The 19799-nt window shown below is 35.6% G+C and overlaps 1 protein-coding gene across 1 annotated transcript; it reads right to left on the bottom strand.

Moving 5' to 3' along the window:
• Nucleotides 1–2256: 2256 nt before the first annotated feature.
• LOC128033907 (uncharacterized) lies at nt 2257–3711 on the bottom strand. Its single transcript, XM_052622404.1, has 4 exons — nt 3206–3711; nt 2871–3117; nt 2592–2805; nt 2257–2537 (listed from the first exon to the last, which is right to left on the bottom strand). Exons 1-4 carry the CDS (start codon nt 3709–3711, stop codon nt 2257–2259), a joined length of 1248 nt encoding a protein of 415 aa, XP_052478364.1.
• Nucleotides 3712–19799: the final 16088 nt, after the last annotated feature.

The following is a 19799-nucleotide window of genomic DNA, read 5'->3' as shown; positions in this document are numbered from 1 at the left end:
CTTGATTTTGGTTTCAGTCAGCTAAAATTTTTCTAAGCCATATGGCTTGATTCACAACAGCTGCAGCAGCAACATATTCAGCTTCTACTATTAACTGTGCCACAAGATTTTACTTTTTAGAACTTCAGCAAAACATGCCCGAGCCAAGGCTAAATGCATATCCAGATGTGCTCCTCATATCATCACATGAACCAGCCTAGTCACCGTCTACATAGCCTATTAGCTTCATGCCTTTAGCTCTTTTGAACAACACACCATGACCAATGGTGCCTTAGATGTACCTTAGCACTCTTTTAGCTGCCTGAAAGTGCTGATCATTGTAGTTGTTCATGAATCTAGATAACACACTAACAACAAACATAATATCGGGCCTTGTTGCAGTCAAATACAGCAGGCTACCAATGAGACTCTTGTACGTTGTCTCACAAACTGACTCACCACTTCCCTGTCTCGATAGCTTCATTCTAGCAGCCATTGGTGTGCTTGTTGGCTTACAGTTTTTCATGGAAAACTTGTCCAGAACCTTCATAGCAAAGGATCTCTGACTGAGAAAGATTCCTTTTTGAGTTTGCATCACCTCCACTCTAAGAAAATAATTCATATTTCCCAAATCTGACATTTCAAACACCTTCATCATTTTGTCTTTGAAGTCAAGCAACATATTTTTGTCTCCTCCTATCACCAAGAGATCATCAACATAAAGGGACAAGATGAGCTGTGTTTCATCTTGATTCTTCTTGACATACAGTGTTGGTTCTTGACATACAGTGTTGGTTCACTAGCACTTCTCTCGAATTCCAAACTGAGCAAGTAGGAGTCAATTCGAGCATTCCAGGCTCTAGGTGCTTGTTTCAGGCCATACAAAGCCTTTTTGAGTCTGTACACCAAGTGTTCCTTGCCAGATACAACAAATCCTTGAGGCTACTCGATGTAGATCTCTTCTTTCAAGAAGCCATTGAGAAATGCTGCCTTTACATCCAGCTGATGAATGGTCCACTGATTTTGAACAGCTAGAGCAACTATCATCCTGACTATGTCAAGCCTGACTACTGGTGCAAAAGTCTCCAAGTAGTCTAGGCCATACCTCTGACTGAAACATTTGACAACAAGCCTGGCTTTCAGCTTGTTCAGACTGCTATCAATATTTTGCTTTGCTCGATAAACCCATTTTACTCCAATGGTCTTCTTTCCAGCAGGCTTATCAACCAACTCCCATGTCTGATTCTTCTGAATCATGTTGATTTCATCAACCATAGCCTGCTTCCACCCTTCATCTGCCTTAGCAACTTGTGCTCTCTCATAAATTTCATCCAAGAGCCTTGTGCCTCTCACAGGCATATCATCAATGTCCATTTCAAGACTAAGCTACTTGGGTTCAGTCTGATCAGGCATTAGATCTTCAGAAACAACTTCTGGCTCATTTTTCTCCCAATTCCAGCATGCCTTTTCATCAAAGATTACATCTCTGTTTACTTGAATTTTGTTTGTCAAGGGATCCAGGATCCTGTAACCTTTCTTGACTGAGCTATAGCCTACTAGGATGCCAGGCTGAGCTCTGTTTGAAAGCTTATCTCTCTTTACTGCTGGTATTTGTGCATAGCACAGACAACCAAAGACTTTCAAATGAGCCAATGATGGCTTGAATCCGAACCATGCTTCAAAAGGTGTTTTGTGAGTAAGAGCCTTAGTTAGGAGCCTATTCTGAAGGTAGACTGCAGTGTTTACTGCCTCAGCCCACATGGTTTTGGGCAGTTTCTTCTCAAACAGCAGACACCTGGCCATATCCATAACACTCCTATTTTTTCTTTCACTGACCCCATTTTGCTGAGGTGTGTACACATTGGTTAGCTGGTGTTTGATGCCAGCATCGTTGCAAATGGCTTGAAACTGAGCTAAAGTGTACTCAGTCCCATTGTCTGATCTTATTGACTTCAACTTGCAACCTGTTTCTATTTCAACTGCAGCTTTGAACTTCATAAACACTTGAGCTACCTCAGACTTGTGTTTCATGAAGAAAATCCAGCAATATCTTGTAAAATCATCATTGAAAATGATGAAGTACCTATTTTTGTTGAGTGATTCAGTCCTCATCGAGCCACATACATCAGTGTGCACGAGCTGCAGCCTTTCTATGGCTCTCCATACTATGTTTGTAGGAAATGGCAGTCGTGCTTGTTTTCCTAGCTGGCATACTTCACAAACTTCATCATTCTCTACTGAGTTGGTGAAGTTTTCAGCCAAGCCTTCACTGACCATTTAAGCCATCGATTTGAAGTTGGCATGTCCAAGCCTTTGATGCCAAAGCTTGGAATCATTAGCAGATGCTGTGTAGGCTGACTTTGAGTCACTTGGCCAATGAACCTCAAAACATTTGTCAGTCATAGTGACTGTCATGAGGCTTGATCCACTTGGATCAGCAATTTGACACTGCTTGCCCTTGAACACAACTGAGTAGCCTCTCTCAAGCAGTTGAGCTATGCTGTGAAGGTTTCTGTCAATCTCAGGTACCAACAGCACATTCGAGATGACTTTGTTGCCTGTGAAAGTGCATATCAACACATCCCCTTTTCTTTCAGCCTTTATGAACTAACCATTTCCAACCTTGACTTTAGTTTTGTAGCTTCTATCAAGAGTTTTGAACAAGGATGCATCTAGTGACATGTGGTTTGTACGGAAACTGTCCAATAACCAACCTTTTGGACACTTCTTCTCAGCAGCTAAGCAAGACACAGCAAAGATATGTTCTTTATGCTCACTACTATCTTCAGCCACTTGAACCTCTGTATTTTTCTGCTGAGAGTGTAGCTGTTTAGGTTTGCATTTGTTTTTGCAGACCTTTTCAACATGGCATTTCTTCTTGCAATGCTGACATTCAGCATCTGGTCTAAACCAGCATCTCTCCTCTGGATGATCAGGCCTCTTGCAATGCCTATAGGGTTGGTCACTGCTTCTTGCAGCATCAGGCTTAGGCCTGTTTTTCCATAACTTTTTGCCTTTATGAGCACCTTCCTGATGGTCTTCAGCCCTGCTAGCTCTTCTGGCTTATCTGGCTTATCTGGCTTTGGCTTGAAAAGCACCTTCCTGATGGTCTTCAGCCCTGCTAGCTCTTCTTTGTTCCTGAGCATAGAAGGTGTTAATCAGCTCAGTAAAAAAAATACTAGCAAGATCTCTTGAGTCCTCTAAGGAGGATATCTTTGCTTCATACCTCTCAGGCAAAGTACAAAGAACTTTCTCCACTATTCTTGCCTCATTAAAGTTCTCACCTAGGAGCCTAATACTGTTGACCACTGCCATGATTCTATCTGCATACTGCTTCACTGTTTCTTCTTCCCTCATCTTTAAGTTCTCGAAATCTCTTATTAAATTCAACAGCTGTTGTTGCCTTATCCTCTCTGTGCCTTGAAACTCCTCATTGAGCTTATCCCAAGCCTGTTTTGGAGTTTCACAGGCCATAATTCTAGTGAAGATGACATTTGACACACAGTTCTGAATACAGGACATGGCTTTGTGCCGCTTGGTCCTCTCATCAGCATGTTGTCTGATCTGAGCTACTGTGGGATTGGCCCTTAGTGGTGCTGGCTCAGCATCGGTGTTAACAACTTCCCACAGATCAAAGGCCTGCAGGTAAGTCTTCATCTTGACCAGCCATATGTGAAAACCTTCACCATTGAAAACTAGTGGTGCAGCTGGTGAAAAGCCTGATGAAGCCATGTTTTCTGATGTTGAACTATAATAGGTCCTCTAAGAATACGACTCTGATACCAATTGTTGGTGTTTAAGGTAATAAGCAAACTATTTTAGATTTGCTTAGACAGCAAGCCTCGTGGCTTGGAGAAGAAACAAGAGCAGAAGAACAAAACATGCAAGTGGAAAAAACAGAACAAAATGAGAGAATTTGAATGAAAAACAAGCTGAAACTTTTCATTAACACACTGATAAGGCATTAAGCCATTACATATATCAGTCAACTTGAAGAGCAAACAAGTTATCACCTAATCAACTACCTAACACCACTAATTTACATTGAAACTTACAAGATTAACTTGCACATGTTGCTTTGCTGATTTTTCAGTCAATCAACATCAAAATTACATCAAAACATTTACCTACTAAGTTCAAAATGAACTAGATTACAAAAGGATTAAAAGCAACTAAATGTAACAAACAAATCAGCAACTTTAAGCTTCAGCTGCTGCACAGCAAGGCTAGACTGCTTGCTGATCTTTCTCGTGCCTGGCCACCTTTGAATATCAGCTTGTTGCATGGGAACTAATCTCAACACCATCCCTGATTTTCTTCGGAACATGACTTCCCTTAGACATCTAGATCTTTCACATAACTATTTCAATTCTTCAATACATGAGTGGCTGTACAATTTTAGCACCCTCCAGGTTCTCAGACTTTATGGTAATGAATTGCAAGGTGACATTTCTAGTGGCATTTTCAACATTAGAACTCTCAGTGAACTTGACCTGTCATGGAATGATCTTTAAGAGAAGCTTCCAAGAGCCGCGGGAAAGCTTTGTAAGATGAGGTCAATCGATTTGTCAGGAATTAGATTGAATCAAGACATATCTCATAACTTTGAAATTTTGTCAGTCTGCTCTTCTCCTAGATTGGAGTCATCGGCCTTTTCAAGGTGTCAACTTTCAGGTCAACTGACTGATCAACTTGAGCATTTCAAAAATTTAAAACAACTTTATTAGGACAATAATTCAATCTCTGGTCCTATTCCAACTTCTTTGGAGCAATTTGTAAATTTGGAATGTAACGACCCAAAATCCGTGGGCACCGGAAAAGTATATTATCGGGCTTCCGTCTTAGTAAACTGAGTCATAAATAATTATTAGAAGTAATTATGAGTTTAGTTGAGTGCTTAATTAGGTGAATTTAGTCTAATTAAGAATGATTAGGAGAAAAGGATCAAATCGAATAAAGAGTGAAAGTCTAATTATAAATTAAAAGAAAGTAAAAAGGGCTAAAGTGGCAATTAAGCCACTTACATGGAAAGAGGCGGCATATATGCGTTAAATTCAAGACTTATTTAAGTTATATATAAATATTATATGTATATAATAATAATTATTATTATTATTTATTTAAATTGCAATTTATATTAATTGTATTATTTTATTATGGAATAAATTAAAATTAAGACAAATGTGTGGTGATAAGATGGTACAAGTGTAATAATGTATAAATATACACTTGTATTATAATTATTAATTACTTAAAATTTAAGTAAAAGATATTAATTAATTAATTAATTATATTATGAGATTTTTATTTGGTAAACAAATTAAATAGTGACAATTGTATGGTGTTGATGGTGTACAAATGTGAATATATGATTGAATATTTAATAGATATTTAGAATAAATATATTATTATAGTATAAAGTAAATAAAATAAAAGGAAATAAAACAAAGCAAAAGAAAAGAAACAGAATAAAAGAACAAAGAAACAGAGAAAGGGACGAAACAGAGGAGAAACAGGGAGAAAGAAGAAAAGAAAGAAAAAGGGAAAATAGGGTTTTAAAGCTTGGAATTTAACTTGGTAAGTCAATCAAGTCCTTTTCTTTTAATTTAGATGTTTTAGAAGTTAGTTTTGTTGAAAATAAGTTGAGGTTTTGGAAGTTAATAGATTTTTTTAGTAGGGTTTATGTTGAATAATGATGGAATTGAGGGTTTATTTGATAAAAATTTTGATTGGAATTGAATAAAGGATTGAATTGTAAACTAAACTATAAGTTTTAATTTTAGGGATTAAATTGAAATAAATTCGAAATTATGAAAATATGATAAAAATTAGATAGTTACATATAAGTTTGGCAAGAAATTGAGTAGCAAGAAGGTATGAATTGAGAAAGAAAATATATAGATTTAGTTAGGATTAAATTGAAATTAAAGTAAAAGTTAGATAAAAATTTCAGCAAGTAAATTGTGTTGTGCTAATGATTATGAAAATTATCTTAATTTCTTTTCGTAGCTAATATCGCACCCGAGGCATCCACGAGGAAAGGAAAAGAAAAAGTGGACGAGGAATAGACACGGGAATTACGGTTTGTATCACTATAATTCAAACTTTATTATTATTAAGTGTTTAATTTGCTAATTATGTGTGGTAAGTATTTTAAGGTAAATGTTTAATAAATAATAAATTTATAATGTAGTAATGAAATTGAAACCGATCTTGAACCAATTATGGAATCTTGGATATTGTTTTGATTATTGAGTGAATTGTGAAAATCTTGAATATTGTTATGCATAATGCATTGAATTGTGAAATTATGAAGTAAAGAATTACTGTAATACTGTGAAACCGATTGAAATAAGGAATTATAATTGATACTGAATTGAGATGGAAATTTACACTGAAAAGTGAATTAAATACCCTATTAACTAGTCGGGCTAGTCGGATATAGTTGGCATGCCATAGGATATGGAAGTGTACTGAGTATTTGCGGCTTCATCGATCGAGCACCTATGTGCCGACTCATCGTTATCATTCTCGATTCGCACTTTGTGTGTCGAATCATTATCTTATTCTTATCGACTTCGGCACTTTGTGTGTCGAATCATTATCATATCATTACGGGTTCAAAGACTTTGTGTGTTGAATATCATTCACATCGATTCTTGTATACAGTGTGTTTGGTTGGAATCTGTATCCGCTTGAGGCCGAGTCGAGTTAATAGGGGCAAATGAAATAAATTGACTGATAAAATTAAATTGAGTAACATAGTATATGTGAAGAGTGAAATTTGAAATAAAGAAATAAGAATGATAATTATATATTTAATTAATTGATAATATAAAAAGGTTGAATTGTTTATTAGTAGTGATAATTGAATAAAAAGTATGTATGTGATTTAATGTATTTAATTATAAATTGAATTATAGTGATACCACTGAGTATATGCATACTCAACAGACGGTTGTTTCGTCATGAGTTGTAGAAGTCAAATCTTAGAACCAAAGATCCAAAGCCGGACCGACTTGACAAACTTTTGGTGATGTATAATTTTCCTTGGTAATGTGGCATGTACATAGGACATGTATAAAGGTTACTATGTTTTTAATATAAATGGTTGAAAATGTTAGTATTATAAGTTTATGAATTATAATGAAAGAAGTTTATCTATATTTATTTAATTTAGTATATTGTTAAATTTAAATTGATATTATGTTGATTAAGTTGATTAGAAAGTATTTGGAATAGAAATTGAGAATGTGAAATGAATTGGTTGAATTGGTTGAATTGGTTGTGATTTGAAAATGAAATGGTTTTAATTGCAGGGGGTTTTATGTAAAAACAAGCGTAAATGTCACAAATTTTTAAAAAAAGAATGAAGTCAATTACTAAAATATTATATGATTTTATGATTTTATCTTAATGTGTTTAATATTTAATTAAGAATTATCGTAAATTACCTGATATGTCCGGTAATGCCTCGTAACTCTATTCCGGCGACGGTTTGGGGTTAGGGGGTGTTACAATTATTGGTATCAGAGCTAAGGTTTAGTCGATTCTCGGCCTAAATTGGGCTCGAAATAGAGTCTAGATGTACATGCCACATTTAAGTTGAAGCTGAGTCGGGTTTTTGGATGCTAATATATTTATTTGATTTTGTTTTATAGATAAAATGTCAGATGAAAGAATGCATGATGATGAACAGGAAATGTATACTGGAAGTCGAGAATTCGAAGAAACCGAATCTGCTACACCTAGTGTGAATCCATTAAATAATCAGCCTCCTAATGTAGGAAGAGAAAGAGATGATTCACAATTGTTAAGAACTATAGCCGATGCATTACAGCATGTAGCAGGAACTGTACCTATTACTACATCAGTACCCACCGTCAGACGGGCCCCGATTAAAGAGCTACGGAAATATGGTGCCACGGAGTTTTTGGGACTAAAAGGAATTGATCCATCCGCTGCTGAAGATTGGATGCAGTCAATAAAAAGAGTTTTGCAACAATTAGATTGCACCCCCCGAGAGAATCTGATATGTGTTGTATCACTGTTGGAAGGAGAAGCGTATCTCTGGTGGGAATCGGTGGTTAGGCATTTGCCAGATGATCGGGTAACTTGGGACTTGTTTCAAAAAGAATTTCAGAAGAAGTATATTGGAGAAATATACATTGAAGAGAAAAAGCAAGAATTTTTAATGTTGAAACAGGGTAATATGACTGTACTGGACTATGAGCGAGAGTTCTCTAGACTGAGCAGGTATGCTTCAGAATATGTTCCAACCGAGACCGATAGCTGTAAACGATTTTTACGAGGATCATGAAGAAATCAAGATTCATTTAGTAAGTCTCAGAATTACTGAACTTGTTGATCTAGTTGAGCGAGCGAAAATGATAGAACAAGTACTGGGCTTGGATAAGAAGTCAGAGATAGGTAAATCGGCTGGGAAGCGTATGGGAACTACTAGTTCTAATCCATTACCGAAGAGATTCAGAGAATCAAGAGGTGGATGGAGATCAAGCTTCCGGTCTGATAGGGATGACAGAAACAGAGGAAAACAGATTACTAGCTCCACCGGTAGTGTAAAAGCTCCGCCCCGGGAAGGTGAAAATCCTGAATGTGATTATTGTGGGAAAAGACATTTTGGTGAATGCTGGAAGAAAATCGGAGGATGTTTCCGCTGTAGCTCTACTGAACACTTTGTTAAAGATTGTCCGAAAACTCAGAGTAGTACACCTGCTACATCTCAGAGATCAATATCGACTGCTAGAGGTAGAGGAATGTTCAGAGGAGGTTCTGTTTTGAGGAGAGGAGGAGTTGGTAGAGGCAGCGATATAGCTACACAGCAATCTGAAGCCAGAGCTCCAGCTAGAGCCTACGTAGTCAGAACCCGAGAAGAAGGCAATGCTCATGATGTGGTGACAGGTATATTTTTACTGTATTCTGAGCCTGTTTATGCTTTAATTGATCCTGGATCCTCACACTCTTATATAAACTCAAAATTAGTTGAATTGGGAAAACTTAAATCTGAGATGTCTAGAGTGTCTATAGAGGTGTCTAGTCCGTTGGGGCAAACAGTGTTAGTGAATCAAGTATGTCCGAGGTGCCCGTTAATTATACAAAATAAAACTTTTCCTGTTGACCTGTTAATCATACCTTTCGGTGATTTTGATGTAATCTTGGGTATGGATTGGTTATCTGAACATGAAGTGATTTTGGATTGCTATAAAAAGAAATTTAGTATTCAGACAAAAAGTAGAGATCGGATTGAAGTAAATGGTATTTGTACTAATGGGTTGGCACGTATTATTTCTACAATAAAGGCTAATAAATTGCTTCAGCGGGGTTGTACATCGTATTTAGCCTATGTTATTAATTCTGATTCGGTTGGTAGTCAGTGCAGTAAGATCAGAACCGTATGTGAGTTTCCAGATGTGTTCCCTGAAGAACTACCGGGTTTACCACCTGACAGAGAGGTTGAATTTGCTATAGAAGTGTATCCGGGTACAGCACCAATTTCTATTCCACCGTACCGAATGTCGCCCACTGAATTAAAAGAGTTGAAGGTGCGATTCTGAGGACTTGCTAGATCGTAGATTTATTAGACCGAGCATTTCACCTTGGGAGCTCCGGTATTGTTTGTTAAAAGAAAGATGGGTCAATGCGGCTATGTATTGATTATCGACAGTTGAACAAGGTAACAATTAAAATAAATATCCATTACCTCGGATTGATGATTTATTTGATCGCTTAAAAGGAGCTACTGATTTTCAAGATTGACTTAAGATCTGGGTATTACCAGCTGAAAGTAAAAGAAAGTGATGTTCCGAAGACTGCATTTCGTACTCGATATGGTCATTATGAATTTTTGGTGATGCCTTTTGGGTTGACTAATGCTCCAGCTGCTTTCATGGATTTGATGAACCGTATTTTTTAGCCGTATTTAGATCAGTTTGTGGTGGTTTTTATTGATGATATACTGGTTTATTCGAAGTCAGAGCATGATCAGCATCTCAGGACCGTGTTACAGATTCTGCGAGAAAAATAGTTGTACGGAAAACTGAGTAAATGTGAATTCTGGTTATCAGAGGTAGTATTCTTGGGACATGTTGTATCTGCTGATGGAATTCGAGTTGATCCAAAGAAGATTGAAGCAATTGTTCAATGGAAGGCACCAAAGAATGTATCTGAGGTACGCAGTTTTCTTGGTTTGGCTGGATATTACAGGAGATTTGTAAATGGGTTTTCGAAGATAGCTTTGCCGATGACCAAGTTACTACAGAAGAATGTTCCTTTTATTTGGAATGACCAAGCGGAGGAGTTTTGAGACATTGAAATGAGATGTTGACAGAGGCACCGCTTCTAACATTACCGGAATCGGGAAAAGATTTTGTTGTGTACAGTGATGCTTCTCTGAATGGTCTGGGTTGTGTATTGATGCAAGATGGAAAAGTAATAGCTTATGCATCTCGACAGTTGAAGCCACATGAACGCAATTACCCGACACACGATTTGGAGTTAGCTGCGGTAATCTTTGCATTGAAAATTTGGAGACATTACTTGTATGGTGAGAAATGTTATATTTACACTGATCATAAAAGTCTCAAATATCTTCTGTCACAAAAGGAGTTGAATCTGAGACAGAGACGTTGGATAGAGCTTTTGAAAGATTATGATTGTGTCATAGATTATCATCCAGGGAAAGCAAATGTGGTAGCAGATGCATTGAGCAGAAAAGCAGCGGTTGAATTACGGGAAATGTTCGCTTGACTTAGTATTAATGATGATGGAAGTTTGTTAGCTGAGTTAAGAATTAAGCCGGTAATGTTTGATCAGATTAGAGCAGCACAGATGGAAGATGAAAGGTTAATGAAGAAAAGAGAAATGGTACGGCATGGTACGGCAGAAAACTTTAGTATTGACGAGCATGATTGTTTGAGATTTCGGAATCGAATTTGTATTCCAGCTACTTCTGAGATTAAAGAGTTGATTCTCCGAGAAGCACATGATAGTACTTTTGCTTTGCACCCAGGTGGAACGAAAATGTATCGTGATTTACGAGAACTGTATTGGTGGCCAGGAATGAAGAAAAATATAATTGAATATGTCAGTAAATGCTTGACTTGTCAGCGGGTAAAAGCAGAACATCAGGTACCAACAGGTTTGTTACAGCCTATTAATATTCCTGAGTGGAAATGGGATTACATTACCATGGATTTTGTTACGGGATTGCCATTATCAGTGAGTAAAAAGAATGCTATTTGGGTGGTAGTTGATAGGTTTACTAAGTCTGCTCATTTTATAGCGATCGAATCGATCGTCACTACGAAGCTAAATGAGGTTTATATTCGGGAAATTGTTAGATTATATGGAATTCCAAGATCAATAATTTCAGATCGAGATCCTCGGTTTACATCAAGATTTTGGAAGCAATTTGCATGAGTCATTGGGTACTCGACTTAATTTCAGATCTGACTTTCCATCCTCAAATGACGATGCACAATCTGAACGGTAATTCGGATATTAGAAGATATGCTTCGAGCTTGTGTCATTGATTTTGAATCAGGTTGGGAACAATATCTGCCACTAGCAGAATTTGTTTATAACAATAGTTTTCAATCTAGTATTCAAATGGCTCCGTATGAAGCACTTTATGGTCGAAGATGTCGATCACCAGTGTGTTGGACAGAATTAAAAGAAAGAAAAGTGATTGGGCCGGAATTGATTCAAGAAGCAGAAGAAACAGTTAAAAAGATTAAAGATAAATTGAAAGCCGCTTTCGACAGACAGAAATCTTACGCAGACTTGAAACGACGAGACATTGAATATTCCGTTGGTGATAAAGTATTCCTCAAAGTATCGCCGTGGAAGAAAATTTTGAGATTTGGTCGGAAGGGAAAATTGAGTCCACGTTTTATTGGGCCGTATGAGATTGTGGAAAGAATTGGGCCTGTTGCTTATCGATTAGCCTTACCTCCAGAATTACAGAAAATTCATGATGTTTTTCATGTTTCCATGTTACGAAGGTATCGATCGGATCCATCTCATATTATTTCTACTGAAAATATTGAGATTAGACCGGATTTGTCATATGAAGAAGAACCAGTTCAAATACTAGCTCGAGAAGTGAAAGAATTAAGAAACAAACGAGTCCCTCTGGTAAAAGTACTGTGGAGAAGCCATAATGTGGAAGAAGCAACATGGGAACCGGAGGAAACTATGAGATCACAGTATCCTCACTTATTTTCAGGTAAAATTTCGAGGACGAAATTTTTTTAGAGGGGAAGAAATGTAACGGCCCAAAATCCGTGGGCACCGGAAAAGTATATTATCGGGCTTCCGTCTTAGTAAACTGAGTCATAAATAATTATTAGAAGTAATTATGAGTTTAGTTGAGTGCTTAATTAGGTGAATTTAGTCTAATTAAGAATAATTAGGAGAAAAGGATCAAATCGAATAAAGAGTGAAAGTCTAATTATAAATTAAAAGAAAGTAAAAGGGCTAAAGTGGCAATTAAGCCACTTACATGGAAAGAGAGCGCATATATGCGTTAAATTCAAGACTTATTTAAGTTATATATAAATATTATATGTATATAATTATTATTATTATTATTATTTATTTAAATTGCAATTTATATTAATTGTATTATTTTATTATGGAATAAATTAAAATTAAGACAAATGTGTGGTGATAAGATGGTACAAGTGTAATAATGTATAAATATACACTTGTATTATAATTATTAATTACTTAAAATTTAAATAAAAATATTAATTAATTAATTAATTATATTATGAGATTTTTATTTGGTAAACAAATTAAATAGTGACAATTGTATGGTGTTGATGGTGTACAAATGTGAATATATGATTGAATATTTAATAGATATTTAGAATAAATATATTATTATAGTATAAAGTAAATAAAATAAAAGGAAATAAAAACAAAGCAAAAGAAAAGAAACAGAATAGAAAGAACAAAGAAACAGAGAAAGAGACGAAACAGAGGAGAAACAGGGGAGAAAGAAGAAAAAGAAAGAAAAAGGGAAAATAGGGTTTTTAAAGCTTGGAATTTAACTTGGTAAGTCAATCAAGTCCTTTTCTTTTAATTTAGATGTTTTAGAAGTTAGTTTTGTTGAAAATAAGTTGAGGTTTTGGAAGTTAATAGATTTTTTTTAGTAGGGTTTATGTTGAATAATGATGGAATTGAGGGTTTATTTGATAAAAATTTTGATTGGAATTGAATAAAGGATTGAATTGCAAACTAAACTATAAGTTTTAATTTTAGGGATTAAATTGAAATAAATTCGAAATTATGAAAATATGATAAAAATTAGATAGTTACATATAAGTTTGGCAAGAAATTGAGTAGCAAGAAGGTATGAATTGAGAAAGAAAAATATATAGATTTAGTTAGGATTAAATTGAAATTAAAGTAAAAGTTAGATAAAAATTTCAGCAAGTAAATTGTGTTGTGCTAATGATTATGAAAATTATCTTAATTTCTTTTCGTAGCTAATATCGCACCGAGGCATCCACGAGGAAAGGAAAAGAAAAAGTGGACGAGGAATAGACACGGAATTACGGTTTGTATCACTATAATTCAAACTTTATTATTATTAAGTGTTTAATTTGCTAATTATGTGTGTAAGTATTTTAAGGTAAATGTTTAATAAATAATAAATTTATAATGTAGTAATGAAATTGAAACCGATCTCGAACCAATTATGGAATCTTGGATATTGTTTTGATTCTTGAGTGAATTGTGAAAATATCAATATTGTTATGCATAATGCATTGAATTGTGAAATTATCAAGTAAAGAATTACCGTAATATCTTGTGAAACCGATTGAAATAAGGAATTATAATTGATACTGAATTGAGATGGAAATTTACACTGAAAAGTGAATTAAATACCCTATTAACTAGTCGGGCTAGTCGGATATAGTTGGCATGCCATAGGATATGGAAGTGTACGGAGTATTTGCTTGCCATCGATCGAGCACCTATGTGCCGACTCTCGTTATCACATCGATTCGGCACTTTGTGTGTCGAATCATCATTATCTTATCTTATCAAACTCGGCACTTTGTGTGTCGAATACTATTATCATATCATTATGTGTTCAAAGACTTTGTGTGTTGAATATCATATCATATCGACATCAGATCTTGGTGTGTTTGGTTGAATCCGTGTATCCGCCGAGGCCGAGTCGAGTTAATAGGGCAAATGAAATAAATTGACCGATAAAATTAAATTGAGTAACATAGTATATGTGAAGAGTGAAATTTGAAATAAAGAAATAAGAATGATAATTATATATTTAATTAATTGATAATATAAAAGGTTGAATTGTTTATTAGTAGTGATAATTGAATAAAAAGTATGTATGTGATTTAATGTATTTAATTATAAATTGAATTATAGTGATACCATTGAGTATATGCATACTCAATGTCATTTATTGTTTCCGTCTTGCAGTTGTAGAAGTCAAGTCAATCAACCAAATCCAAAGCCGGACCGACTTGAAAGAAACTTTTGGTGATGTATAATTTTCCTTGGTAATGTGGCATGTACATAGGACATGTATAAAGGTTACTATGTTTTTAATATAAATGGTTGAAAATGTTAGTATTATAAGTTTATGAATTATAATGAAAGAAGTTTATCTATATTTATTTAATTTAGTATATTGTTAAATTTAAATTGATATTATGTTGATTAAGTTGATTAGAAAGTATTTGGAATAGAAATTGAGAATGTGAAATGAATTGGTTGAATTGGTTGAATTGGTTGTGATTTGAAAATGAAATGGTTTTAATTGCGGGGGTTTTATGTAAAACAAGCGAAATGTCATTAAATTTTTTAAAAAAGAATGAAGTCAATTACTAAAATATTATATGATTTTATGATTTTATCTTAATGTGTTTAATATTTAATTAAGAATTATCGTAAATTACGATATGTCCAGTAATGCCTCGTAACTCTATTCCTGACGGTTTGGGGTTAGGGGTGTTACAATTATTGGTATCGAGCTAAGGTTTAGTCGATTCTCGGCCTAAATTGGGCTCGAAATAGAGTCTAGATGTACATGCCACATTTAAGTTGAAGCTGAGTCGGGTTTTTGGATGCTAATATATTTATTTGATTTTGTTTTATAGATAAAATGTCAGATGAAAGAATGCATGATGATGAACAGGAAATGTATACTGGAAGTCGAGAATTCGAAGAAACCGAATCTGCTACACCTAGTGTGAATCCATTAGCAATAATTTGCTAGAGGGTGTTGTTTCCGAAAAGCATTTTGCCAATCTTACTAAATTATGGGATTTTAGAGGGTCAAATGGTTTTAAGAGTCAATCCTAACTGGGTTCCTCCTTTTCAACTTCGTTTGTTACAATTAGGATCATGGCAAACAGGGCCATCTTTTCCCTTGTGGCTTTGTTCTCAAAAAGATCTAGAATATCTAAACATTTCAAATTCAAGAATTTCAGACGTCGTTCCTAGGTGGTTTTGGGGACTGTCAACCATTTAGTGTTGGAATATTTTCAAATATTTATAGTGTTTTAATAACTATAAATGAATGGATGTAATTAATCAAAAGATTATATTATTTGATTTTTTTAAAAAGAATTATAACTATTTAAATAATATTATTTGATTAATTACACCGATTCATTTATAGTTATTAGAAAATGTTACAAGAGATGTAAACCTCTCTAGAAACCAAATTTCTGGCCAGATTCAGTATCTACCTCAGAGTCAAGTTTACTTCTTCGTCCACCTTAGCTTCAATAATTTTAGCGGTCCGTTACCCCGAATCTCTGTGGGTCCCAACATGGGTCCTTTTTTTGCAAGCTTTGTAAAGCTTTCCAATATATTTCTCGGGATCTCTTTTCCACTTTCAATGCTATCAGGGGAATGACACCTTGGCGATGGTGGTTCTTGGTCTTGCTAACAATCTTTTTTCTGGGGAGATACCGTATTGTTGGATCAAGTGGCAATCTTTGCGAGTCTTACGATTAGATGGGAACAGAGTCAGTGGTAAAATTCCAATCTCTATGGGGACTTTGACAAAATTTCAGTCGCTACATCTTCACAACAACAGGCTTCATGGAGAAATCCCTTTGTCACTGAAAAGTTGCACAAATTTGGTTGCAATTAACTTTGGCGAAAATGAACTAAATGGACACATTCCAGGATGGATGGGCCATGGCCTTCCAAATCTAATAATATTGATTCTTCGGTCAAACAAGTTTGGAGGTAACATACCGGACCATTTATGTGCTCTTACTTCTCTCCAAATTTTGGACCTTTCTAATAACCACCTCTTTGGGAGCATACCAAGATGTATAAGCAACTTCGCTGCCATGGTCAGAAGGAATGCTTCTAGGGAAAGAGAGTATAATATATAATGCCAACATAAGAGATGTTTATGAATCTGCTTTCAGTTGTGATGAAAGGCCAATTTCTTGAATACGGCAACACTCTTAACTTGGTCAGACTTGTAGATCTCTCTCGTAACAATTTGTCAGGAGAGATTCCCCAAGAAGTGGTAAACCTCCAAGCTTTGCAAACGCTGAATTTGTCCCAGAATCACTTAACAGGAAAGATCCCTAAACTCATTGGTGCTATGATATTAATAGAAACTCTGGATCTCTCTCAAAACCAGCTCACTGGTTCAATTCCTGAAAGCATATCAGGTATGACGTTTTTGAGCCACTTAAATTTGTCCTTTAACAATTTGACTGGCATCATACCCACAAGCACTCAGCTACAGAGCTTCAATGAATCATGTTATGCTGGTAACCATCTTTGTGGACCTCCATTAAAGGGATGTAGAGGAAGTGGAAAGGAAACTGATGTCAAAAACAGAGCTAAAGGAATCGGAAAAGGACGTGAAATCAATTGGTTCTACGTAAGCATGCCACTAGGATTTGTTACTGGTTTTTGGTGCGTATTGGGGCCATTGGTGTTTAACAGAAGGTGGAGGACAGAATTGTGGTGGAAAGTATACGATTTGGTGGGTAAATTTTAGTCTGGGTTAATACCTCTTTTACTCCTGTATTATAGTTAAATTATCATTTTGGTACTTGTATTACTTTTTTTTTTTCTCAGTTTGATTTTGCACTCTATTTTAGTTATCAGTTTAGCGACTATACTTCATTTTGTATACCGCGTGACCCATCTATATACTATCGGTATCCAAGGACACATTGTCACTAGTCAATATACGTAAATGTTGAAGGAAAATATGAAATCATTATCTATTTTAGACACAAGATACACATTTTCTCTAACTAAAACACTACACTTCTACTCTTTTACATACCACCTTTAACCGTCATTCACATATACCGAAGTCCAGCTCCACTTTTTACACTTTTTAATTGTATAAGTAAATATTCAATGCCAATGCCATTTCCATTTCCTTTGAATTTGTCAATTCGTTTTCAAACTAGTCATTAATATTCGTATTTATTACACCGTTTGTCTTTTAACTATGGGTTAATGTGGCCAACCATGGGCGTGACACGTGGACAAATAGGGGAACTCACATGTTGTCCTATATATTTATTCTAAAAATTTCAAAAAAACCTTAAAAATTTGAAAAGATTATATAAATTAAAAATTGAAAAATTTTAAAAATTAAAAAAATTAAAAAACTTAGTTTAAATTTCAAAAGTATAAAAATTGAAAATATAGCCAATTCAAAAAATATTTTAAAAACAAAAAATATGTTAAAGAAATTTTGAAAAATAGTTAAAATTTTAGAAAATTAAAAATGGAAAAATATTAAAAATTTAAGAAAATTTAAATAATAATTTAGTTTTCAAAAGAATTATAATAAATTGAAAACATCTAGAAAAATTATAAAAAATAATTATTGACATTGATGGACAATAACGGCATTGTCAATTTTTGCTTTTGAATTTTTATATTTTCAATTTTTTGTAATTTTCTAAAATTTAACTATATTTTTAAAGTTTTTCTAAATATTTTGTGAATTTTTATATTTTGTGAAATTTTTATTTTATTTTTTGAAATTTTAACCTTTTTATAATACATATTTAATTTCAATTTTATAATATATCTTTTTTTTAATGTTATAATTTTTTTTGAATTTTTTAAAACAATTAAAGATGAAGAAACGTGTTGGTCTTCTATTTGCATTGTCATGTACGTGTTTATGTCACGGGGCTAGACCTTTCGTCTTGCAAACCGTGCGGCCTTAGGCAATCCGTTTGCTCCAAACTCGCCTAAGTCAGCCTTTACGCCCAAAAGTGAGGATTCCTTAGAACTCCTCCAAGGCACCAATTTGTATAGAGAAAGCGCTTGTGCCAAAAGAAGCCACAAGAGAACAACAGGAAGCCAAATAAAGAATGCACACAAAGTGTTTGAGTAAATGCTCAAGAATTCTATTACTCTTAAGAATTCAAGTTACAATGGATGAATACAAATGAGGGGGAGGCTCTCTATTTATAGTTGAGCTCCCCCAAAACCGACGGTCAAGATACAATTACATCGACAGATGAGATTAATCCATATCCCTTAATTTTAGGGATTTACAAGATATGCCTTATCAAATCTAATCTAATCTTTACAAGATATGATTCTCTCTATCTTCTAAGATTAGTTACCATATTAGCCTAAGTTGCCATCTCTTCACTATCGGGCCAACCAGGCTTTAATCTGACAGGCTTCTCCAATATCTCTTTGAATCGGGCCAGTTCTTGTGGGCCAAATGATCCCCATCCGAGCAATAGACCTCTATTGGATGCATTTGGTGCGATGGTCACGAGCTTTGAACTGCGGCCCGTGACATTCCCCACCCATTCTCGCAACGCCCTCGTTGCGACTTCTGAATGGCACTGACTTGATTCGCCTCGGTCTCGTCTCGACGCCTTAGCCTTTCCCTTTCTTCGGGATTTTTGCCTCGGCTTACGACGCTTCTTAACTCGAGCCGTCCTACTCGTCGCATTTACTCTGGTCAACTGTCCCACATGCATCACTTCCTTTCCCTCGAAGTCTGATGCACCACCCACCTCTCTCATAGGTGGAAGCCTTGTCGATGACTCGGCCAACTCCGACGCTTCACTCAGCTTGAGCCTCATTGGTCCCAGCTTCACTGTTTTCATCGTAACTTTTTCTTCCAAGTTTGATGACAAACTCACCTCTTCCTTTGGTGGAAGCCCCTCCGATGACTCACTAAGCTCAGACGTTGTCTTTCTTTTGACTCCAGCTTGCTTTGGACAGTTCCACAATTCATGCGGACCACGGCACAAGAAGCACTTTACTCGCTTCTTTTTACTCCTCTTTGCCCTCTTGGCTTCGGCTTTTTCCTTGCTCGAACCAAGCTTCTTGGGCTCATTGTCTGCTCCATCGTTCCCCTCGATAACAGACTTTCTCGGACATTTTCGCAACCTATGCGGACCTTGACACAAGAAGCACTCCACTGGCTTCTTCTCACTTTCGGCCTCCTTGGCTTCGACACCCCTTGCGCTCGAACCAAGTACCAAGACCTTACCTACCAGCTTCTCCTTAAGCGCGGATTTTCACGGATATTTCTTCAACATGTGTGGACCGTCGCAAAGAAAGCATTTTAGCTTGTCCCTTTTCCTCTTGGGTTTCTTCTTCCCAACTCGTGGTTTCCCATTACCACCATTGTCGCCATTGCCATTGCCATTAACTCTATCTTCCTTGTGATCCATTTCACATACGCCCCTTCCATCGGACTTGGAAGACCCAAGCTTATCTTTCCCTAGACCAAGCTTAATCACGGACTCAACTACCGTCATGGCTTCCGACAGCTTTTGGAC

This window comes from Gossypium raimondii, chromosome 10 (genome assembly GCF_025698545.1).
Source record: "Gossypium raimondii isolate GPD5lz chromosome 10, ASM2569854v1, whole genome shotgun sequence".
NCBI lineage: Eukaryota > Viridiplantae > Streptophyta > Magnoliopsida > Malvales > Malvaceae > Gossypium > Gossypium raimondii.
The sequence above is the reverse complement of the archived record's forward strand: the minus strand, read 5'-3'. Positions and strand labels throughout refer to the sequence as shown.